Below are 25327 nucleotides of genomic sequence, written 5' to 3' on the forward strand. Positions count from 1 at the left end.
TGCTTTATATGTTTTATATTTTTCCCATTTTCAAAAACACAAAAATATACCTTGGTAGCACATCTTGCTAGCCTCTCATGTCTAGCAACTTCCTACCAAAAAGTAAGCAGAAAGCAAATAAAAAGAAGTTTTTACATAAAATTTTAGGAAAAGACAGTGAAATTGGGAATGCCTACTCAGAGGAGAACTTAAAAGGAAATTATGAGTGGTGGTGAAGAGGTAGTGGGGGGGGGGTGTCAGTGAAGTGCCCTATTAGGAGCCATCCCAAAAGAAAAATAGGCAGCAGCTGAGTTGAGTGTGGCTGCCCATTTTGTCACACGCATCAATTTTATTACCTGTCAGTAGCAATCAAGTGGTATCGGAATCTTTTTGAAATAAATAAAACTCCCATCATCCCTGATCATTGGCCATGCTAGCTGGTGAGGGCCGCAATTTAACTACCATTTAACTATTGACACTCTGCAAAGCCCTATAGCTTTAAAAGAACAAGTAAGGTCTCCTGAATTCCTTTGTTTTTTTCTGTTCAAGTTCCCAGATTGTGGAACTCACTTCCTAGAAAGATTTAGCAGCCCACTCTCTGTTAAAACATCTGTAGTTCGCTTAAGTTTTTGAAATCTGTCTTTTATTCTGCTGCTGTTTTTCATGTATGACATGGTTTAATTTGTATTAAATTGTTTTATTGTGCTTGAAAAGCAGCATGCAAATGCTTTTATACGTGAGTGTGGCTGCAGTTCTATGTATACTTGCAAAGAGAGTAAGGTCAACCAAATGCAATCAGACTTACTCTGAGCAGAGGGTTGCATGGGCTTGCACTGTAAATAACAACCTAGACAGGGTTTGACCATAGATCTGCCCTGGAAAGCTTCCTCTTTAAATATTGGTTTGAAATCACCAATTCCTTGACTGCAGTTTTGATTAGGTTCATACTATAAGCAGAGTGAGAGAATCACCATAGATGCCCTTAGGGCTTAAAGACTAGTTAAATCTTCATGAAGTTCTGCCTGCATTGATCTGTTTTTACACCAGATTTACTCTAAGGTTGCACATTGACCCTTACAATGGAACCCATGTACATTTTGTCTCCTGGGTGTCTGGAACAATTCTTGCAACTAACTCCTTATCTTGTAGCTTAGGTCAGCTGTACATTCTTTATGGTAAGTCTCATTGATTTTTGTAGCACTCTGCTGCTTTGAGAAGCAAGCAGATTAAGCTCTTTAAGGGACAGAAAGAGTTGCTGGTATCATTCCACAAGGATGCCGCCATTTCTAAGATGCCAACATAATCTGTTTCTTTAGCAACATGACCACACACATTAAAAATTAAATGCAGACTGACTTGCATTTGCACTTAAATTAAACTCCAAGCTATTAGTCTCTGGGGGACAACAGAAAGATTTGGAGAAAACCACTAAACTATGATCCAAAGAGTTTATGAGCTAACCTTTACAAAGTCAAAAGCTCCTCACCCAAGTGATTCATTTGAAAAGCATTAAAGTGGGTCTTATCAGATAAATATCACCAATAAAAATATGTCCGTCTGTATTGGAAGGGTTTAGAATTCTTTCTCGTTTTTAGCACAGCCAATTTGCCTTGACAATATCACAGGAGGCAAAGGATTATTTGCCTATTGGAAAAACATGTTTGTGTATGAATAGCATAGAATCATAGAATCATAGAGTTGGAAGAGACCACAAGGGCCATCGAGTCCAACCCCCTGCCAAGCAGGAAACACCATCAGAGCACTCCTGACATATGGTTGTCAAGCCTCTGCTTAAAGACCTCCAAAGAAGGAGACTCCACCACACTCCTTGGCAGCAAATTCCACTGTCGAACAGCTCTTACTGTCAGGAAGTTCTTCCTAATGTTTAGGTGGAATCTTCTTTCTTGTAGTTTGGATCCATTGCTCCGTGTCCGCTTCTCTGGAGCAGCAGAAAACAACCTTTCTCCCTCCTCTATGTGACATCCTTTTATATATTTGAACATGGCTATCATATCACCCCTTAACCACCTCTTCTCCAGGCTAAACATGCCCAGCTCCCTTAGCCGTTCCTCATAAGGCATCGTTTCCAGGCCTTTGACCATTTTGGTTGCCCTCCTCTGGACACGTTCCAGTTTGTCAGTGTCCTTCTTGAACTGTGGTGCCCAGAACTGGACACAGTACTCCAGGTGAGGTCTGACCAGAGCAGAATACAGTGGCACTATTACTTCCCTTGATCTAGATGCTATACTCCTATTGATGCAGCCCAGAATTGCATTGGCTTTTTTAGCTGCCGCGTCACACTGTTGGCTCATGTCAAGTTTGTGGTCAACCAAGACTCCTAGATCCTTTTCACATGTACTGCTCTCAAGCCAGGTGTCACCCATCTAGTATTTGTGCCTTGGTCCTTACAGTGGTACCTCAGGTTAACGAATGCTTCGGGTTACAAACTCCTCTAGCCCAGAAGTAATTGCTCGAAGTTGTGAACGTTGCCCCAGGGTGAGAACAGAAATCATGCGGCGGCGGCGCAGTAGCAGCGGGAGGCCCCATTAGCGAAAGTGCACCTCAGGTTAAGAACGGTTTTGGGCTAAGAACGGACCTCTGGAATGAATTAAGTTTGTAACCCGAGGTACCACTGTGTTTGGTTTAAATTAGATCATCGCCTTCATGAGTTGCGCTTGAATCCTCAGAAAGGTTATTATAGAGCTGGAAAAAAGGTGCAGACAAGAGCAACCAAAAGCATCATGGGGATGGATCAGCTCCTCTTATGAGGAAAGTCTTTAGTTAGAGAAAAGGCAAATCAGAGGGGACATTATAGAAGTGTGTAAAATTATGCATAATGTGGACAGACCCCCCCCCCCACTCTAGAACTCAGAGACAAGTGAAGAAGCTGAAAGGTGGAAGGTTCAGGACACATGAAGTCCTTCTTCACACAGGGTATAGTTAACTATGGGATTCACTACCACAAGACGTAGTAACGACTGCCAAGTTGGATGGCTTCAAATAGGGATTCGACTAATTTTTGGAGGATTAAACCAGCACAAAATTAGTAGACACACAGCCATGAAACACACTGGGTGACCAATAGCCAGTCATTGTCTCTTAGCCTAACACCCCCAACAGTGATACTGTGATGATAAAATCAAAAGGGGGAGGGAACCATATATGCCACCTTGAGCTTCTTGGAGGAAAGGTGGGGTATGAATCTAATAAATACAGTTATGGCTTGCATATTATCTCCAGTATCAGAGGCAGTATCCTTCTGAATACTAGCTTCTGGGGAACATGAATGGGGGAGAACTGTTGTGCTCATGTCCTGTTTGTGGGCTTCCCATAGATGTTTGGTTGGCCACTTGAGGAATACAATGCTGGACTAGATGGGTTGTTGATTTGATCCAGCAGGGCGCTTCTTATGTTCTTATGCTTGTCTGAAGCCATGTTCAGCTTTATAGATGAAAACCTGTACCTTGAATGGGGCTTAAACATGCCCTGGCAACCAGTGTAAGCGAACAAGGACTGGTGTCCTTTAGCAAGGATGTAGCTGAGCACTTCTTTGGGCCTGGGAGTTGGAAACTTTGAGAATAAAATTTTGCAGTACTGCAAGTGGGGACGACAACAAAATGTTGCATTGTATAGTGCTCCTGTTCAGGATTCCAGACAGCCAGTCATGCCCTGTTCCAGGATACTCCACTCTATGCCCCTTGCCCTGTGTCTTCCATCCCTGCTCCCACTTAAGCAGCAAGTTAGGACTCCCACCATTATCTTTAATACTTCTGCACATCTTGAAGTTTCCGCAGACTAGTTAACACTCCCTTCTTGAGTGTTGTTGGCTACAAAAGGGCTGCTACAGAAAGTATATCAGCCACCATCTCTATAAAGTCTAATTTTCTGCAAGTGATTTTGAGTGCTGTACCAAGCCAGATAAATAACAGGAAGTTATATTACATAGAGGTGATGTGGGAGACGAAGCATATATTCTCATAGTTTCCTCTAATACATCATATTGAAATGACCTTTTGATTTGCTAAGGGGCATCTGCTTCAACAAGATCAAGATGCCTTTTGACATGCTCTCCTTCCTCCTTTTGGCTCCCTCTTAATAGCTTTTCCTTCCTTTTTTAAGTGATGGATGGGCAGATAGAGACGAAGTCATCGAAGGGTACGAAGCTGAAGCAAATGGGGGCATCACAATCAAGCTGCAGTCTCCGGACGTCGTGTCATTCGATGACTATTTTTTGAAAATACGGCTGGAAACCAACACGCGCAATCCCTGGTTCCCAGAATTTTGGCAGCACAGGTTCCAGTGTCGCATTCCAGGACATCCTCTAGAGAACCCCAACTTTCAAAAGAACTGCACTGGTAAATATATACATATATTATTATTATTATTAATTTCCAAACAAGAGCTTGCCCTGCCCTGCCCATGTGTCTTCTCTTTTTCCTGCTTGTGCATTGCAGTAAAAGCCTACATGAAATCATGGAGGAAACCCCATCAAATCATGGTAGGGTGGTAGGCAAGACGCTGTGTCAACATGGGGCAATCTCGACTTTGCTACTACTGTTCCTTGATGAACCGAGGAACTCTGCCCCTGGCACTCCAGAGGTGATTGTTCAATGATGGGATATCTAACTGGTGTGTTAGGTCGGACTTTCCCCATCGTGGTGCTCTGCATATGTTGTTAGACTCCAGTCTCCATCAGTTCCAGCCTGCATGGCCTAAGAGTCAGGGCTGATGGGAGCCGTAATCCAGCTGCATCTGAAGAGCACCACATGTTGGGGGAAGGCTGCCTGAGATGTCCTCTGGCTCTGTTTAACTGGTTCTTAATTGGTTTTTCTCTCCTGCCGCGGCAAAGCAGAAGTTTTTGTTTGATTCTAAAATGAATTTGCAGGTGGTAAAATAGGAGAATAGAGTGAAAACCTGGCTTGATTGCCGACAAGGCCTGAGGCATTTTTTCAGACTTTCGCACATGGTGCTGAAACTGCCTTCGAGCATCTATCCTGCTGTTTGTGTGCACATTGTTAAAGCAGTCAGAAAGCAGGCAAGAGCCATTTTAAAATTAATTGTGCAGTAGAGCCAGTGGACACGCCCGCTACATACATGGGGAAAGCAAAGCAAACAAAAACCTGCTTTCAGTGAAATGTCAAAAAGACAGTGAGGTTATAATATAACTGGTGAGCTATCCCTCCTCCCAACTGAATAAATTGTTTTTTATGCCAAGGCAGACCAATAATCTACCTAGCTTAATATTGTCCATACTGATTGGCTGCAGCACTCCAGAAATTTACAGGAGAATCTATCTTAGCCTTCCCTGGATATTAGGGAGACTGAACCTGACTGGCACCATTTGCATGCAAAGAATGTGCTCTACCAATGAGGTGCAGTCTCTCCCTGTTATTATTTAGAGACAATCCTATGATCTCTAGGAGAGTGGACTTGGCACCCCAGGTCTCCCCCCCTCCCCATTACCACCAGTAGGATTGTTCTGCATGACAAATGGCCAAAGCTCTTCTAACCCACTGGGATAGGTGTCCCCCCCAACCAGCAAGTGCCCCCATACTGAGGGGGTGGAAATGACAGAAGGAGCAAATAAAAAAGCTTGTTCAAAAATATATAATTTGGGTTTTCAGGGGGCATTGTATGCCCTGTATTAAGAAAAATTGCTTGGATTGAAATTGCAGAGTTTTGAGAAACTAAAAGATAAAGTGCGAGACTGGCTTCATTATTATCAAATAAGGGAGGCCTACAATTTGGACAAAAAAATTGGCTTCCAGGTGGAAAAATCAAAATTGGAAACAGAACTGCTAGATCCCAAAACTAAGATACTTTCAAGAATATATAACTTGCTGTTGAAATGGAATACTCAGGATGAAACAGTTAAATCTGCTATGATTAAATGGGCACAAGATGTTGGACATAACATTATGTTTGCTGACTGGGAACAGTTGTGGACCACAGGTATGAAATTCACGGCATGTAATGCCTTAAGAGAGAATATTATGAAAATGATATACAGGTGGTACATGACACCAGTCAAGCTTGCAAAAATCTATCATCTGCCCGATAATAAATGTTGGAAATGTAAAGATAATGAAGGTACGTTCTTTCACCTTTGGTGGACGTGCCCAAGGATTAAGGCTTTCTGGGAGATGATATATAATGAAATGAAAAAGGTATTTAAATATAGCTTCTTGAAGAAACCAGAGGCCTTTCTCCTGGGCATGGTTGGCCAATTGGTGTTAAAGAAGGATAGAACTTTTTTTATGTATGCTACAACAGCAGCAAGAATACTTATTGCAAAGTATTGGAAGACACAAGATCTACCCACCCTGGAAGAATGGCAGATGAAAGTGATAGACTATATGGAACTGGCGGAAATGACTGGCAGAATCCGAGACGAGGGAGAAGAGTCGGTGGAAGAAGACTGGAAGAAATTTAAGGACTATTTACAGAAACACTGCAAAATTAATGAATGTTAAAATGATGTCGGAATGAAATGAAGCGGTTTTAGCAACAATGTTAAAAAGGAGTATGTAAAAATGGCTTGTTAATAGATGAAAATATAAGGCTATAATATGTTAAGATAAAAAACCAAGATAGAAACAAAGAGGGAAAGGATTTGCTGAATTAATCATTCGAAATGGAATACAAAAAAGGGAGGTGAGAGGAGGTCAGGGAAACAAGTAAATGAAAGGCAAGACATTGAAAGATGGACTTATTTTTAATCGTTTCTTTTTTCTTTTTTTCTATTCTGTATTTTGTATTTTTTGTTTTCTATTTTCTATTTTCTTATCACCTTTGTAACTTTTTTTTTTAAACTTCAATAAAATATCATTTAAAAAAAAAAAGAAAAATTGCTTGGACAATTTGCAGGTGTACTCAGCAAAATCACATATTAAAATGTGTACATTAGTACTAAAATGCCAACAAACTGATAAATAACAAGGACTAAAATGTTGGTGAGTTTTCATGAGGAGTTTTAAAAATTCACAGACTTGTGGAGAAATGTGGCAAATGGAAATAAAGTTTTGAGGGAAAGGGAAAATGGAAAGCAGAGTGAAACTGAAATGGACAGATTCACCCATCCCTATCACGCTGGCACTTTTCTTTACTTTAATATGCTGTTTCTTTCCAGGAGTGATTTCTCGGGACTCCTGGCAAGGAATTAAGGACCTCTCCTGTTTTTTGTCCCTTTACAGAAACCCTTTGACTCTGTCCCATCACGTAACTATCATGGGTAGTAGCCATTGATGTGCAACAAGTGTGGAGTTCTCCCTGTTCAGGGTTCCAGCTGCTCCATTTCTCTTCTCTGATTTCTCATTTCCCCATTGTGTTGTCAGTGTTCTGAGCCCACTGTGCATACTTAGCCTTCACTGGGCTATTTGAGGTTGTTTGGGATTTTTTCCCCCTTAGGTTTTTCCGTTTTTCTTTTTCTAAAACCCTTTTTGTACTCTCTGCAAGTCTCATGGTGTCCCCTGAGTCTAGGTGACACCTCCCTCTTGTGTGTGGTGGCACCCTTTTTTACACCAGTAAAACTATTTTCCCCTTCAAGATTAGAAATAAGAGGGATTCATAGATCTATTTCCCATAAACTTTTTCTTATCATTTCTGAAAAGCATTCCATGCTAGTTTATATATTGAGGGGGGTGGAATATATTTTGGTGAGAGACAGGAAATGCAATGTAAATGTGTGGGATTCCCCCCCCCCCCATTTTATTCAAAGTAATCACAGAAATATGCTGTGTTTGTACATTTTTTTTTTTTGCTCCTCTGAAAAGGCCCAGCACAGCTGATTTTTGTTCTAAGCACTAATTTTAACCCCTTATTGATCAGAAGAGATGGAATTAATATGTGCAATATGGGGTTTTATGTTAGAAGCCTAGATGCAACACTAAAGATCAGGGATAGCAAATTAATGTGCCCAGCTTTACCTGCCTAGATATCTGGCCATGTCTTTATGACACACCGCTCATGGCTGATGTGCCCCATGCGATTTCCCTTTCAGATCAGCCCCACAGGCTGCAGATGTGATCTTCATTTTAAGCTTCCTTGTGAATTGTGGCTGTTTGCGAAATGGAGTTGCAGCTTTGGACTTATGGAATGTGTCTTTGTATGCAATCTGTACTGTGGCTACTGGTTGGTTTACTGGCACATTAAAACAACAACATTAAGTTTGCATTATCCACCCTGCAGCTTTCTGTCACGTCTTTGAAATTAGCATTAGTCTTGTGTTGGCACTGTGTCCCTTGAGCGCCACTGGAAAGCGTCAATGCGCTAACCAAAGCTAAGGACAAAACACAGCATGGAACAGATTGCATGCTAAGGTCTGCATTGCCTGTGTCTAAGAGCATCAGTCTTGATCTTAAACAAGCTCATCATGTTGAATGATGTGAACAGTCACTCAAGGGAACAGAGATCTCAGGAACAGAAAAGAATGGGATTTTATGTGCAGACTAGAGAGATGGAAGAACTGAATTAACCCTGAGGCTGAACAGAAAAAGAGCCCTGCTGGATCAGGTCACATGCCCATTTAGTCCAATATCCTGTCCTCACAGTGGCCAATCAGATGCCTGTGGGAAGCCTGCAAGTAAACATGACTGCAAAAGCATATTCCCCACTTGGGAAAAGCAGCAAATGGTGTCCAGAGCAAATGGTGTTACTGGAAGTAGTACACACTCATCATGACTATTAGACATTGACAGCCTTATCCTCCATGAATTTGTCTAAATCCTTTTAACGCCATCCAAACTGGTGGATATTACTACATTCTATGGCAGCAAATTCCATAGTTTGAATTATGTGCTGATCTTGTAACTGGTTCCATTACTACGCCTCTAGTAAGGCTAATTCTCTGTCTGGTAGCTCACAACAGAGAGCTAGTGTGATAGCTTAATCATGATGTGTTACTAGCTGATAGTTCAAATTGAGCTAACCTTTGTGAGGCGGTTGTTCACCCAGTTAGCCAGAGGTTTCTTATTTAGAAACCCTCACAGCGCTTCCAAAGAAAAAGGAAATCATGAGTACGTTGAATGAAAGGTTTCTTGCATGACACTACTGACTCCATACATTTTATCAGATACCTTGCAAAAGTATATTTAATAGTATTTCATATTTAACTATATACACAATAGTATTGAATATCTGAAATATTTTGCAGACAGCACGATGCGTTTAACAGATGATGGCTCCTAAGATATTTATATATAAATAATAATGATGTGCTCAAATTCAGGAGGGTAAAATGTTGCACTCAACATTGGAAATGTTGATGAGTTTAAATTTCAAGTATTTGGTAATACCTGCTTCAACTCGGTATTCTACATGTTCCATGGCATAACTGTGTAATTAAGTGGGAAGTGTTAATGAAGCAGATGTGCAGGGAAAACACACACTGCTGTGTTCAGATGTGTATATGTATGCTGATGTCAGCATTTGATGAAGAGAGTAGTGCCATTTTTTGATAATGGCATCCAGTGGACTACTGGCAGCATTTAGGGCTGCCACCCCTTTATTATTTTCCATTTTTTAATGCTGTGGGGGAAAACATATGAGGGATTGTCTCTCCAAATAAATATGTAGGATTTGTGACAGACCTGTGAGGAAGGTGGACTCATTTCTGTCCAACACTGCTGAAAGAAACCCAGCAGCGGTTTCCCTCCATCTCCTTTACCTCAGGAATGAGGAAATCTCATTTCTGTCAACCTCTGCAATAGCTACCATACAAGCTTGACCTTCATTTTTGCTTACCTCAATTTTTGATAACTAATTTGCTTCATTAACTGGGTTGAGGTTTTGGCATTAATTTCACCTTTTCTAATATTATCCCTTGGAAATTAAGTGGAATAAATATTAAGATGCCTGTTTTTTCCACTGAGAGTGAGACATTCTAATTTTAACATTGAATGGAGGCTGGTGACACCAATGTTCGTGTCAGCTGAAGGATTCCAAATTGTTGAATGTTTTACTTTCCCTAATTTTCCAGCTGTGTATCTGAGCAAGAAACAAAAGTTCATGGCAGAGGAGAATGATGTGCTCCCTCTTGTGGGCAAAATCTAGTTCTTTCTCCTTTGTGAATGCTATTTGAGATACAGTAATTAATGTGTGTATCTGGATCTCTTTCAATCTTGAGACATGAAAAGGTAAATTGAAGTGGGCTGGACTCAAAAGGACTATAGGTCCATGCAGTGTTTCCTGTTCATATTATTTGAATACAATGCATTAGTAACTGATTTGAATAGTTGCTTGAATTGAAACTTTAGGCTACGCCATAATTCATTGAAACTACAAAATCAACACATTCTTCTCCATATTAGGTGGCTCAGAATCCTAAAAGTGTTTGTGCCAGCAGATAAAATGGTGGAACTACATCTTGTTTCAAAATATCCCATCACTATAGAAAATACTCTGGTATCTAAACCATTGGGGAAAATTCACTTCTGTCCTCTCACCTACCACTTACATTCCCTTCTTATTGATAATTAATACTCATTTCTGGAAGAATGATGTTCCTGGTTCCCATATATTGGCTCCTCAGAAGGACTTGACTGTGTTTCCATGGGCTTTCCATGAAGGGCTAGAAGACTGAACATCCCCTTTTCAGAAACTTCCCTAAATCTCAGTTCTTTATGGCAAAGCAGGAGGTTTCAAATGAGCTGGAAAGAGGGAAAGGTGTCCTTTTCCTTCCCCTCTCTTGAAACTTCTCCCACTCTAGAAACCTCATCCACTGAACAGCAGGATGTATATGATAAAATAAATACATAAAATACATAGGCAGGTAATATTCAAGGTATGCATAAGTTTGTAAACTAAAAGAAAAAAGAACACATGACCCTTAGTTCAGTGGTTCCTGTGTTCCATGGAACACTGAGGGTATAAATTTTCCCCTCTCAATATTTTACAATATTTGTTTTAGACAAATTCATTCTCTCGGTAAAGGAGAAATTCACCAATTTCTTGGAAGTGGGGCCAACTATTAGTCATGGCACAGACTCTTTCTCCCTCATCTCCCCTAATTTGTGTTGGCTCTAGCATTGTTCCAGGGCACTGTAGGTAGAAATAGGTGGCAGCCACAAAAGAAGGTGGAGAATATTCTGGGAAGTGGAAAGGGAGCGAGAGAGATTTTTGAATTTTTCTCAGAAAAACCTTTTCTAACAACTTCTGGCTCAACTTTGGTTGTGGGTAAATACATGGCATGTTTAGGGTTCATGGAGAGGAAAGTAGGGAGGGGCGTACTGGCCTGTCAGTCTTCCTTAATATCCTAGAGGATGTCAAAAGTGTTGGCAGATGTTATAGGAAGTTTTCAGAACGGACGAAAGGAAAAATACCCCAGGTACCCTTTTCCAGTCTCCAGAGACTTTCCTCCACTGCTGTAGAGAAATAAAGTACATAGTTTTGGGGCTGAGAGCTTGGCCAGAACCTGCAGCACAGCACAGCAGGGGAAGGTTTCAGGAATGTATGTAAGAAAGAAAGAAAACTGTGTGTGTGTGGTATCCCCCAATATTGAAAGCCCCAAACAGCAGTACAAGGCTGCTGTTGCAGGCTTACTGTTGTGCTAAAAAGGGGCATTCCTATTAGGGACAGCTGGAGATATGCTGTTGAGGGTTCCTACTAGTAAATGTATAATATCTTCCAAGCAATATTGTTGTGTAGCACCCTGCTTGTGGTTAACGCTTAGCTGGAATGAAATATTCAACGCAGCAATAGAGAAATTAAAATAATAATTTATTTGTCAGACAAATAAATGATAGGATCAGTGGTATATGGTTACCAAAGCTCTGCCCCCTTCCAGCCCTGATGGCCAGCACTTATATTTCCTCAGCCCAGCCCCCTTGCTCCTCCTTTGGCTGCCTCTGTCCAATCAGCCTGGTTGAAATTCCTATTGGCTGTTTGCTAGAACCAATCATAAAAGATACACCCATTTCCTATTACCTTTTATGGGAGACAAAGAGCTATATTTCCTTCTATCCATAAATGGCAGACAAGTAGCCATATATCTTACATTTGCCTCGACAAGGCACCTTAATTACCAGATCACCTTTTGCCCCTGTTGCCCCTGCATTCCAAAACAAATGGCTAAAACAAATGGCTCGTGGTATTAAATTCTATGTAAACAGAGATCTTGGGTTCACATTCTCACACACCATCAATGAAATAAGAATCTAACATAAGAATCTAACATTTCTTACTTTCTAAATCCTTTGCCTAATTACATTAAGCCAACAAATCTCATACATAACATAGATAGCTTTTTAGAAGAAAAGGCCTTTGCAAAGTAAAAAGGAACTCAGTAAAAAACAGCTTCAAAAGAAGCCTCTTCAGTTTACACCCTCCTTTCCCAGCCAGCTGCTTTTCCCATTAGCTCTTCCCAAAATTTATTGCCCTTTAACTCTCTCAGTATACCTTAAACCTTAGGAAAATATGGCTAGAGTCTAATGAGAGGCACATGGTATTATTTTCTGTTAAACAATAAATCTTACTATTTACCAACTCTTAATTAGTGTTTTTGCAGCTTGGTTGTGAATATGTAGGGTCAGTGTAACCTTTGCTCCCAGCCTGTAATTCCCTTTTACAACTTTGAGAAACTTGTCTCCTGCTACTGCTATAAATCAGGGGGGCCCTTGTTCAGGAGAGCAGGAAGATAAACAACTGCCAAAGTACTTAGCCAGCTGGTTTCTGCCTGGCATGAAACATACAAATATTTGCAAATATATCTTTAAGCTGATTTTAAAATACAGGCCTTGATCAGATGCCTCAGTTGAGCTTCCTAACTCTATATTCTATGTAATACAGACAAAGCTATTTAAATGTCAATAGCTCTGCTATTCAGGTTTAAAGTGACATTCCAAACCCACTGAATCTTTTAAATCAATATAGGCGCTTGATTTTAAAGGTACTTCTTGAAAATACATCAAGTACAGGGTATTATATAACAAATCACAATAAATAATAGTATATATGCATGAGGATTTCAGACCTAAAGGCCTCACACTCAAAATCAGTGTCTCTTTATCTCTTCAGAAAATATAACAATGTATTATTTTTATATAGCCCATTTCAAGGAGCTCAAGTGGGGGGTGTACATAGTCCCCCCCCCCATTTTTACCATCACAACAACCTATTATAACAGGTCACTGCTCATCACACTTTTGCTGCACAGATACTTGTATGATGGCACCTCGGTAAACCGCTTTCCAACTTTTAACAGAGTTGTCATTTCCTCGGAACCAGTGAACAGTAGACTGGAGTTATTCTGTGATAAATCACTCAACGATGCCTTGCTATCACAGTCAAGAGATTTATTACCTGACCGGTCATAAAAAGCATTCTGGTAGCAAAGTATTTACATTCGTTAAAGCAAACAGCTATTAACAGCATTCTTTCAGTTAAAGTCTTTCGGTCTCTTCAGCATGGCATAATTACAGGAACAGTCCATCATCTCATTAGCAGTCCTGATGCAGCTCTCCTTGTCAGACGTCTGCCATCTGCCATCAGGTGTCAGGCAAAAGCGAAACCGATCGTTCCTCCTTTTATAGGCATGCTTAAAGTGCCACAAATGTTATGGAACCTGGAACCTTCTAGAAACTTCTATCTGTTTCTGCCATAATGATTCGCTAACACAAATGTGTGAGGCAGGTTGTGCCGAAAGAGCATGATAGGCCCCACCACCTTGTCTTCCTCTTCTGGCAAGCAACTGCCACTGAGGCACTGTCCCAAGCCACATCCAATATATAACCTACTATTATATTACATGGGGCAGTTTTGTTTTCAGTATTTAGAATGCAGATCCTTTAACAGTTATTGTGATTCTACTCTCTCGTTAACAAGGCAAACTTGAATTATGTCAATGGCTTTGAATGGGTGGGTGGGCAAAGCCTCTGTTTTCTTGGCAAATAAAGTAATACTTCAGAGCACTGGAATGAAACCACTTATTTAGTGACGTCTTGGATGTGACGTCTGCAGCCTTTTGAACTCATTATTGCTTCAGGTGCCCTTCAAGCTCCCAGATGCTTAATGCATTTCAGACCTCCTCAAAGTGCTTGTATGATGTATTTTAATTCCAATTGTTGCTTGCAGAAAGGTGAAGTTTATTGTATTCCAGCTAAAAAGGAGCTTGACTCAGCATATGGCAGGGAGCACTGATTTTGTTTAAGTCTGTAGTATGTCAAGCAAACAGCTTCCTAGCACTGAAAACACATTATAATGTTATGAGTTGGGTGAGGAAAGTAGGCTATATGCAAGATCCTTTTAACCCCTAGATCTAGGAAGTGTTAAAATATAAGCCACAATGGGTTCCTGTGTTGAGGTGATTGCCTGGGTGATGGCCCATTCAGAAAACAAAAGAAAGGAGGTTCTGTGCGAGATGGCAAATGGTAGAAAGAAAAAGCCTGAGTTGAGAGCTGGAGAGAGAGAAAGAGCCATGTTTGATTTCTGAGACTATGAAAGAAACAAGATCCTTTTGGAGTGCCAATGCTGTGAACCCCTCCATCGTAGGCTCAGGTTGTATATATGTGTAAAAAAAACCATATAGCATAAAAGCACCACAATCTCTGCTGTGCCTCATTCCAAAAGGAAACCTGAACCCTGAGTAAATGCCTGGAAACCCTGGAATCTCACACCACTCAGAGATTGGTGTGGCATGATATAATGATTTCAAATAATTTCTCTTTTTATATGCATCTGGTACCCAAGGATCTTTTTTTCTTTTTCTTTTACAATGTATACAATATTTTCTATATACAGTATTTTCCACTGTTTTGTCCCTTCCCCCCACCCCAGTGGCTCCATAAACTAGTCTGATACCAGATGGGGAACAACTGAAGCTGCCAGGACCACCACTGACCTCATGGCTGAACAATGATTTAACCTCTGGCTACAGAATCCAAAAGTCTACATACATTTGCCTGTCCACTGGCCATAGTGTTTCAGTTGCAGTAACAATCTGTTAATCATTTTATTTAGAGAGTAATAAGATATCTTGGTAACAACACAGCTTAGCTCTGTTTGGATGGCATCCCAACGTGTGGAGGAGCCATTCAGATGGCACCAACTACCACACATTCAGTTTAAGGTTTGCAGGAGTGCCTGTGTGCAAAACCATTCTGCATAGAAAGCTCTCGTTATTATGTTATCCACTTGGAAGATTCCAAGATCCTCTGTGAAAAGAGGCCCGGTCCTTCTAAATCATGGTTTAAGCCCAAGCAAAGCCTTGGGATCACCAACTCTCCTTACTCTGTCCTTCTCGCACATGACTGGCAGAAGGTCTTTGCCAGTGCTTAGTTTCAGTTTCACAAATTTTCGCTTGAAACCAGTGATTGTGGTTTAAAACAAACCCTGGTCAATTTCAAAACAAGTCAAACTGAAACCATGAGTTAGGAAGCCGGCTTGTTTAGTTAACCAGAGTTTGTGATAAAACACAGTCTCTAGTAACTATGTAGTGACAAACTGAGACTCTGTGAAATGGAAATGAAATCAGCTGCACAGGGGGAGAGGGGATTGGTTGTATGTGTTGTGTTAAAAAATGGTTTAAGGTTACATGCGATCACAAAGATTACATAGTGTTTGCATAGGCACAAAGTAGAAAAAATGCTAAACAATAATATCATCACAGAACTGGTATTTTCCTGTATTTGTTTAGAAATAAACCCCTACTTTTGAATGCTATGTAGGGCATCCAGGAATCACATTCCAATGGAAGGACCCTGAGTTTCCTGCCATGCCTCATTATCAAGTACTTTGAAGCATGGAGTTGACTTGTAGTAAAAACACTGCCAGTCATAGTATGGAGAGCACAATAAAATTAGGCATGTATTAATGCAGGTCAAAACACCACATACCTTTATAGAAAGATTTGAATGAATTAGGAGTAAAATGTTAGTGAGCTGACTATGCTTGATCAGTTGCTATAACTATATTAAGCTTTATATAGAGAATTGTATATATTGTATGATATTATATATGAAAAACTAGTTAAAATTAGTAGTAATAATACAAAGAAAGTTGTGTATGCACAACTAGAACTTTGAGTGGTGGTTCTACTCCAGCAAGGCTTCATTGTATAGGTTAAACACATCTGAATAATTCTGACTCTCATGCATGGTTAACATAATGCCTTCAGCTCTAATGTAATGAAATTTGTCATCTGATGCTCCCAAAAGAATGGGAAACTAATTCACACTTTATTATTACATATATTAATGAGTTGAGCCCTCATGTTTCTTTTTAAAAAGTGGCATGTTCTTTCAAGGGAAAGTCACTTGTTCCAGCAATTAATCCCTACCAGCAGTCATGTTTACTGGTCATAAAAAGTAAGTAGTAGTTCTGTAGCAAATGAACATAGAAGGGAAGTTAATTAGAATTTCATTTTCTAATGCTTTATATAAATAACAGACTGAGCCTAGTACAGATATGCTTTGACTGTGCTGGTCTTACCCATTAGCTGTTGTGTTTAGGTAAAGCTAAACAGTTCATTTGCATCGCAGTGCTGGATTGAAAGTTAAACTCAAGGCTGGAACACCTCCAGACATTGCTGAATTAGAACTTCCATGATCCCTGACCACTGGCCATTGTGGCTGGGCTGTTGGGAGTGGGAGTCCCACAGCCCTGCTCTAGATCTTTGTGTCCATAACTACAGTGATTGTTATCATTCACAAAGACTCGAATACGGTCTGGAGAAGATGGGCTGGTTCCCTGTTTTCTCCAAGGACAGGACTAGAACCAATGAGTAGAGATTACACAGACTTCCCACGGGCATCTGGTTGGCCACTGTGAGAACCGAGTGCTAGACTAGGTGGACCTTTGATAGGGTTGCCATATTTCAAACAGTGAAAATCCAGACAGAAAAGTTGCTGAGCTTTTTTTGGCAAAAACAGCACTGCCTATTGGGCTGTCATACATTTGCCCAGACACTGCTGCCAAATGAAGTATTCCAGACCTGTCCAGAAAATTCCTTTCAGCTAAGTATCACTAGAAACTTCCCAGTGGTGAGAGCAGTTCAACAGTGGAACAGATTGACTCAGGAGGTGGTGGACTCTTTCTCGTTTGCAGTATTTATGCAGAGACTGGGTGGCTATCCATCAGGGATGCTACAGATGCAACTTGCATTGCAAATCCTGCATTGTGAGGGAGGGTTTGACTAGATGATCCCCATGGTCTCTTCCAACTCTGTAAATCCAAGTAATTCAGACACAGGTTGCCTTGCTTGCTGTTAGCAGCCCACGTTTTGCACCACCACCTCTCTGGTTGTTGCAGCTGTTATTAGCTAGCCAAAACAACTTTTTAGGGGGGGGATTGAAGGTTGTGTTGCAATCAATAACCACCACTATCTTCACAACCTCAATCAATAGCACAGTGTGAATAGATCTGGGACAGTTTAATCTCTACAGTTGCAATAGAACGCATTGATTAATTAATGTTTTCAATTAACCTCCTTTGTAATGTAAAAAGGAAAGGCTCTGACATCTCAATTTGAAACAGTTGAGTATCAGTTCCATGTGATTCCTCCAATGTTACTTCAGAAATGCTTTAAAACTTCTACCCATATGGCTTTGCTTTAGAACAGAGGGGCCTAACCTTACTCAAGCCAAGGGTTATAGTGGCCCACAGTCAAAGTTTTTTATGTTTTTACAAAATGATAAATTGAGAGGGGAGTTGTCACAAAAACATTTGTGTATATAAGGGGAGTTGTCACACACACACAAATCAAAATGGGGAGCCTGCAGAGCAAAAAAACAAAAACCCTTTGGCCTAATGACAGCACAGTGGAAGACCCATACCAACACTAAAATAATAATAATACTAATAAATTTATTTATTTTTTTAAATAACAAATGGGGATGAGTCTTGGGAGTCCACAGAAAGCAATGGCAGATAATCCACAGCCAATGTACACCACTGGGCTGTGGGTTATCTGCCATTGCTTGTTAGCATGTTAACATAACATGCAACTGATACCTATTCCACTGGGAGATGCTTTGCTTGCACTGTTCTGTAAAGAAGCTTTATACTTTTCCTGGAGCAATATTTGAGCAGCTATGGAGGTGATTGCACTGAAATTCATTGTGATTGACATACAAGTAACAGTGCTCCAGTCTGAGATATCAGAAATGTTAGGCTGTGAGCATGGCTGCTGGAGAACATTGTTTTTGTCAAATTTACTTGTGTTTGAGAGCAACCTAGGGGAAGGCAGTAATCACCCACCTTGCTCAAGATATGACTAAGGAAAGCCTAAGTGTGCTGTTTGATCACTTGGTCCTTTTGCCTAAATATTAAGAAATTTCAAATACCTTCTTTCTTTTTTTTCGCACAAAACACAAAACTTTCAGATATTTACATTGCCACCGCTAGACATTGATACATATTTTTCCTCAGAATGTTGTGGAGGAGCACGCAGATGCCGCACATAATGAAAACAACACATTGGGGATGATGGTGTACTTGATACTAAGCCATAGGTGCAAGCAGAGAAGACAACTTTGCATAATAGGCTCGTAAGGATCATAATAGAATTGTCATATTTTCTGTTGCGTGAAAACAGAGAGATAAAGAGCTGTCCCGTGAAGGATTAAAGAAAGAAAGCTGACGTTTTGGGTTTATCTCTTCTGGCATACGGCACAATTGAGGGCCCCCTCCAATACATGAGGGAGGCTTTGAGAATGGCACAGAAGCACTGAAAGTGAACATACGAGTCTTTCTTATGATCGCATGTCTTCCTTTCAGTGATATGTATGGGGATATTTTATCATAGGAGAATAGTGAAAAAAGAAGATGCAGGAGAGGCTAACAGTGCATTATATACAAATGGGAATAACAGACTCCCAGACCCTTTTAAAAAGAAGAAAAGGGCAGTCATTTTTGAGGGGGTAATTTAGAAGTGGGAAGCAGCATGTGGGTGTGCACTGAACTTCCTTCACAGGTTCCCTTAAAAAAAAAATCAATGTTTATATATCAATAAGGTCTCATATTTTTGCATGTTTAAATTTCATCCTATGCAATGTCTTTAACTTATAGGCAATGAAAGTTTGGAAGAAAACTATGTCCAGGACAGTAAAATGGGATTTGTTATCAATGCCATCTATGCTATGGCTCATGGCCTCCAAAGTATGCATCATGCCCTTTGCCCAGGACACATTGGACTGTGCGATGCCATGAAGCCCATTGATGGAAGCAAACTCTTGGATTTTCTGCTCAATTCTTCATTCATCGGCGTTTCAGGAGAGGAAGTTCGAATTGATGAGAATGGAGATGCTCCCGGAAGGTAAGCATCTTGCCTTGTTAATCCTAATTCGTACAACTGAAGCAAGAAGCTGATACTTGTAACACTAAATCAGGGATGGGGAGGGGGGCCCTGTGCTCCTCTAGTTGCTGCTGTACTGAACTCCCATAAGCCCTAAGCAGCATGGCCAATTGTCAGGGATAATGGAAGTTGTAGTTCAGCAACATCTGGAGGACCGCAGGTACTCCATCTCTGCTATATAGAACAGCAGATGGATAGTACCAGTAAAGGGGAGCAACTTAGCCAACCACCATGTTAATCAACAAAAGAAAAGGCCATTGAGTTCCTTCCTTCATATGATAGTGTTAAAGGTAAAGGTAAAGGGACCCCTGACCATTAGGTCCAGTTGCAGACGACTCTGGGGTTGCAGCGCTCATCTCGCTTTATTGGCCGAGGGAGCCGGCGTACAGCTTCCAGGTCATGTGGCCAGCATGACTAAGCCGCTTCTGGCGAACCAGAGCAGCGCACGGAAACGCCGTTTACCTTCCCGCCAGAGCGGTACCTATTTATCTACTTGCACTTTGACGTGCTTTCGAACTGCTAGGTGGGCAGGAGCTGGGACCAAGCAACGGGAGCTCACCCCATCGCGGGGATTCGAAACCACTGACCATCTGATCGGCCTAGGTTTAACCCACCTGTGGTTTAACCCACAGCGCCACCCGCGTTAGGCACCAGTAAAGAAGGTATGGCACAGGTTCCAATGAAGCAAAAATAAAACCAAAAAAAGTTTCATGTAAAGAGCTGTTGGGGGAAAATAATTCATTTTCATACTTTTTTATAAGAATCTTTTTATGTTAATTACCTACAGTAGAGGTTTAAAGCTCAGTTATATGAAAATACTGTTATGCTATTAAGCTTCAAATTCACACATTTTGATGCAGCATTCCAACGTAATACAACAAAAAGGTAACACTTTTCCTATAAAAAAAATGAGCAAACACCACTTGTGTAAGAAGCCTCTGGTGGACTCAAAGGCTTAATGTAAGGTGTGCAAAGCTGAGCAAGAATGCACTCCATATAAGTTTATTCAGAAAGAATCACTCATTTTTATATTAAGAATTCTTAATTACATTTATTTTTTTCATTGACAAAATAGCAGAGGCCTTTATATTTGACCATGTTTCTATACAAATATATTCAGTAGGTATCAAAGCAGAAACAAAATAAAATGAAAGAATACATATCAAAAACATTTTATGCTTTGCTGATTTCACAATTGACTTCTTTGATGGATCTAATTACGAGCCACAACTTAAATAAATTCTGTAGACTGTCAGATCGTATAAATGTTTTTATTTTTTGCACACTGTGTGTATCAAATTAATGATAGAAAACAAAGTTCTGTTCCAAAACACGATTCATATACGATATCTAGTACTCCAGCGCAGCATTTGCTAACCAGCCCCAATTCAGATGTTTTGGACTACAACTCCCATCAGTGCCAACTAGCATGCTGTAAAAACAACTACATTTAAAATATTCAAAAAATTAAAGTAAAAACAGCAATAAACTAAAAACAGACTAGCAGGTGCTGAAAACAGTGCAGTGAAGGCACTTACCTGATGTCACTAGGCAGGTTCCCAGGGTATGGATGCTGCCACACAAATTAGGAACTGGTATTGTGTGGCACCTCTAACAGTGGCAGTTCTGCACATCAACATGGTTGAGCAGGCATATTATGGGGTAAGGTGATCTCACAGGTAAACTGGTCCCAAATTGTTAAGGACTTTATATACTAATAGTGACACCTTGAAATTAGCCCGGTAGCAAATTGGCAACCAGTGCTGATACCTGAGCACAGGTGTTCTATGCTGACACAGTCTCATTCCTTTTAGCAATTGTGCAGCTGCATTCTGCACTAACTGCCAACTATGTACTTAAGAAATATTAAGTGAATTTATTCCTGCAGATCTTGTGGGCTGGTGTTAGCCATAGTAAAGATCTATAACAAATATTAAAGGGGGAAATTCTTCAGGTGAGACATAAATAGCCCTGAGTCCTTCACTAGCGCATCAAAACAGGCTAATTTAATGTTCCTTCACAGAAGATAACTGGCTTCTGGAAAAAAGATAAATGATGTTTATGCAGCCTGGGGTTTCCAAAACTGGGAGGCTTTTTGAGCATCTGGCAAAGTGTGATAAATAGCTGGCATTTTATGGACAGATTAGAGGCCACAGGTTTGACTGGCCATCTATCTGTACTTCATCAAAACACATTGCAAATTCTAGTCCGGTTTTCGTGTCTGCTATATGCTCAAAAGCAGAACATTAGAATTAGGTTCAGTCAACAGCAGGTGTGTCATTAAGGCTGCAGACTAAGCCCTACTGAACTCAGTAGGACAAGCATAAGATTGCAAGGTGACATTACAGATGTAAGAAACCATGTTGTCATGACAATGTGCATCAGGTTTGTGTGCTGCCCAGGGTGGTAATGCATCCTGCTTTAATGAGATTAACCTTCTAATTATTATCATCATCATCATCATTATTATTAATAATAATAATAATACCCCGCTCATCTGGCTGGGTTTCCCCAGTCACTCTGGGCGGCTTCCAACAAAATATTAAAATACAATGGTCTGTTAAACATTAAAAGTTTCCCTAAACAGGGCTGCCTTCAGATGTCTTCTAAAAGTCTGGTAGTTGTTTTTGTCTTTGACATCTGGTGGGAGGGCATTCCACAGGGCGGGTGCCACTACTGAGAAGGCTCTCAGCCTGGTTCCCTGTAACTTGGCTTCTCTCAGTGAGGGAACCGCCAGAAGGCCCTCGGCACTGGACCTCAGTGTCCGGGCAGAACGATGGCGGTGGAGAAACTCCTTCAGGTATACTGGACCGAGGCCGTTTAGGGCTTTAAAGGTCAGCACCAACACTTAAGAAGGCATGCCTCTATTTGAAGTCATCCTCTAGTTTAAGAGCTGTCTAGTCTAAGATCAAGAACTGTAAGAAGGGAGAGCAGATGCCACACAACAGTTGACAACTGTGCAACAGACTGAACAACTGCACTGGTCTAAAGTCTTCCTTGCCATGATGAGATCTTTGTTTTTTCTATTTAAATTATAGCAATTCTTTCCAAATCTGTATCTATACATAGTGTTATGAGTTTTGGGGTGCGGGGTGCCAGACCCCATAATCCCTGGATCTAGCAAGTGTTAAAAACTAATAAAATCTTCTAATTCTGGGAAATAGCCAAGCTAGTTTCCTGGTGAGGTGATGGGGTTTAAGGGGCTCAGTGTAAGATAGCAAATGTGTGGGGTCCACTCCCTCAACAGAAAAGGACAGAGTTTGGAGCAGAAGTGGCAGTGAAGTGATCTAGAAGGAAAGCAGCAAGCTAGAGAGAGAAACAGAACGTTTCAAAGCACAAGGAAACACAAACCCTGACTAAGTGCCTGGAACTCCTGGAATCTCACACCATTCAGAGATTGGGATGGCATGCAACACTATAAATCAGCTTATGCAAATTTTGTGCATCTCTGTGTCCTGTTTTGCCCACCTTCTTTTAATGATACATTTCCTCTTTTTTGACCACAGGAGTTTGCATTTTATAACAAACTGTGCCTTGTTTCATAATGCAAACTGCAGTCTGGTAACAAACCATGGTATCAAACCATGGTCTAGTTTGGTTTGATAACTAACTATGGTTTGCACAAACCATAGTTTCCCACATTCTCTGTTGTTTTAAGAGCCCCTAGCAAACTGGGGGAAAGCTCAGAAAAAATTACTTGAAATATTTACATCTAAGCATACGGAAACTGAAGTAAGATGCCCTTGGAACTTTGGGGCATGAAATCTTCCGAAAATACAGTTTACAATCGACTTGCAGAAATGTGAGACAGGAGTTATCTTGTTTCAACCTCAAGGGGAGAAAAAGATTGGGGCACTGTCCTTCTGCTCTTCAGAATCCGTTTGATTTGCCTGCCCCTCATTACTATTCAGGACACAAGCACCTGTCTGGCTTTTCTGTACAGTTTTTCTCCGCATCTGTATGGTTGTGACACTCAAGGGAGAAAATGCCTTTGCCTGAGTCTAAAGCCACCAGCTAAACAGACCAAGCGGCTGCCCCGAAAGAAGCCCGTCTCTTGCAATTTCTAAGCAAAGTAAAGGGTTTCTAGCTGCTTCTTTCTCCTGTCCCTGAATCTTGATCAAAACACTCCTCTGCTTGCCACCCACAACCATCTTTTCTTCTCTATCTCAACAACCGGCTTGTCTGTCTAGACTCAGTGGTGATTCCGCCTCCTCCTTCCTCTGCTCCTTTCACTCCTACTTCTTTCTCCCCCACCTTGAAATTACTGCTGTCAATCTTCCCTTTTGCACAATCCCTTTTCCCTGTAAGGAGAAAAAGCAGCATATCGTGGTGGCAGCAAACAACTCCTTACAATGTAGTGCTGGTATGCAGTGGGCAAGGAGCGTGGGCAGAGGATGAAAAGCCTTTGGAAGCATGTAGGCTGACTTTGTTTTGGTCTTCTGCAAACATAGCCTACCTCCCATGAGCAGGCGAACAGCAGATTTTCCACTTGGATAACTAAATGTTCACGAGATGCTTGCAGAGCCGCCTTCCATCCATTATTAAACACAACCCTGTGATTAATTTATGTCAAGGATTCTCAGAGCACATCATAAGAAGCCTCCGCAAGTCAATGAGAACACGGGTTGGGCCTCCACAGGTTTAACAAAGACAGGTGGCTCATCTGCCAGATCACTTTAAAAGGATTTGCCTGCTGTTCCCTGAGAGAAGGTGCCAGGAAAAGAAAAGAAAAGAATGGTTCCTGAGCCGTCAGGCTTATCTTATCAATGACAGAACCACTTCTTTCAACTTGGGACTTGCCTCATTCACAGGCAAAATGGGGAGGTGCAGTTTGAAGGGCCAATGGAATTTTAGTGGCTGTTGCATACAAAGATTACAAATGGAGACTGATAAAACTAATGCCATGCCCCACGAGTGTTGGAGAGCCACTGATAGTTCAAACCTCTGGTGACCACACCGCAGCAGTTCTTCCTTACTCTTCCCTTTCAGACACTGCTAAAAAGACGACAGAGATTTCTTCAGACACTGTTAAAATATATTCAGTCAGAAACTTTCTCCCTGTATAAAGAAACTGATAAATAACATCATCTGATACTGTGTGTTAAGGACTGATGCTGCAGATTTTGTAGTGAATTTAAAATACTAGTATTATTGAAATGAACTACGGTTTGTTTGAGTGCAGTGAATCCATCCTAGAGTTGGTTTCTTGTAATGGTGCTTTTAATTTGCATTTCTGTTCTAGTCTTGTGAGCTGCTTTGAACACATTAATGTGGAAAAGTGACAATAATAATACAAATAAATAACCACCAAGCTTTTTTTCTCTCTTAAAATTAAAATCATACACGCAATTATTTCCTTATTTCCATTTTTATTTCAATAACTCAGCATTGTATGATTGTGCTTTATATTACTTAATTTAAATGAAACACAGACAATCACCGACACAGGATGGCATCTCCATGCTGCTAAAGCCAAAAGTACCAGCAAGACAGTGGTTCTTTCTTTGATAAATTTACATTAACAGGCAGGTGCCCTGGAATTTTGGTACCCCAAGTAGTTGCCTAGCTTATCTTTAGAGTAGTGCTGGCTCTGGGTCCAGCCAGTTATTTCATTGCCGTGACTTGATCCTGACAAACTGAAGGGAAGTTGTGGCCAGAACAGTAACTTCTAAAGATTTGATTTCACATGAAGAGCATGAGCTGAAAGAAGTTAATTGGAAGAAGGCTTCCATTTAGAAGCTGAGCAGAACAGGAAAAAGAGACTCTGGTCTGCCTAGAAATGTTTAATTTGACTTACCGCACTCTGCTCTTGTCCCCCAGGTATGACATCATGAACCTACAACACATAGAAGCTAACCATTATGATTATGTTTATATTGGGACCTGGCATGAAGGGGTGTTGAATATTGATGACAATAGGATTCAGATGAACAAAAGTGGAATGGTCCGGTCGGTGTGTAGTGACCCCTGTTTGAAGGGTCAAATTAAGGTATGTTGCCAGTGCTTGCTCATCTGAGGTATCGCTACTGTGCGGCGGGTGGGGGAGTTACTGTTAAGATCAGT

The 25327-nt window shown here is 40.8% G+C and overlaps 1 protein-coding gene across 4 annotated transcripts in view; it reads left to right on the top strand.

Annotated features, from left to right (window-relative positions):
- The window catches only part of GRM1 (glutamate metabotropic receptor 1), a 178192-nt gene that overhangs the window by 116772 nt on the left and 36093 nt on the right, over positions 1-25327 (top strand). For all 4 annotated transcript variants that reach the window (XM_083607616.1, XM_083607617.1, XM_083607614.1 and 1 more), the window contains 3 exons: positions 4099-4334; positions 18979-19225; positions 25085-25253. In XM_083607616.1, the coding sequence (XP_083463742.1) occupies positions 4099-4334; positions 18979-19225; positions 25085-25253 (652 nt within the window). The remainder of the gene's footprint in view (positions 1-4098; positions 4335-18978; positions 19226-25084; positions 25254-25327) is intronic.

The sequence above is a fragment of the Podarcis filfolensis genome (assembly GCF_964270895.1).
Source record: "Podarcis filfolensis genome assembly, chromosome: 3".
Lineage (NCBI taxonomy): Eukaryota > Metazoa > Chordata > Lepidosauria > Squamata > Lacertidae > Podarcis > Podarcis filfolensis.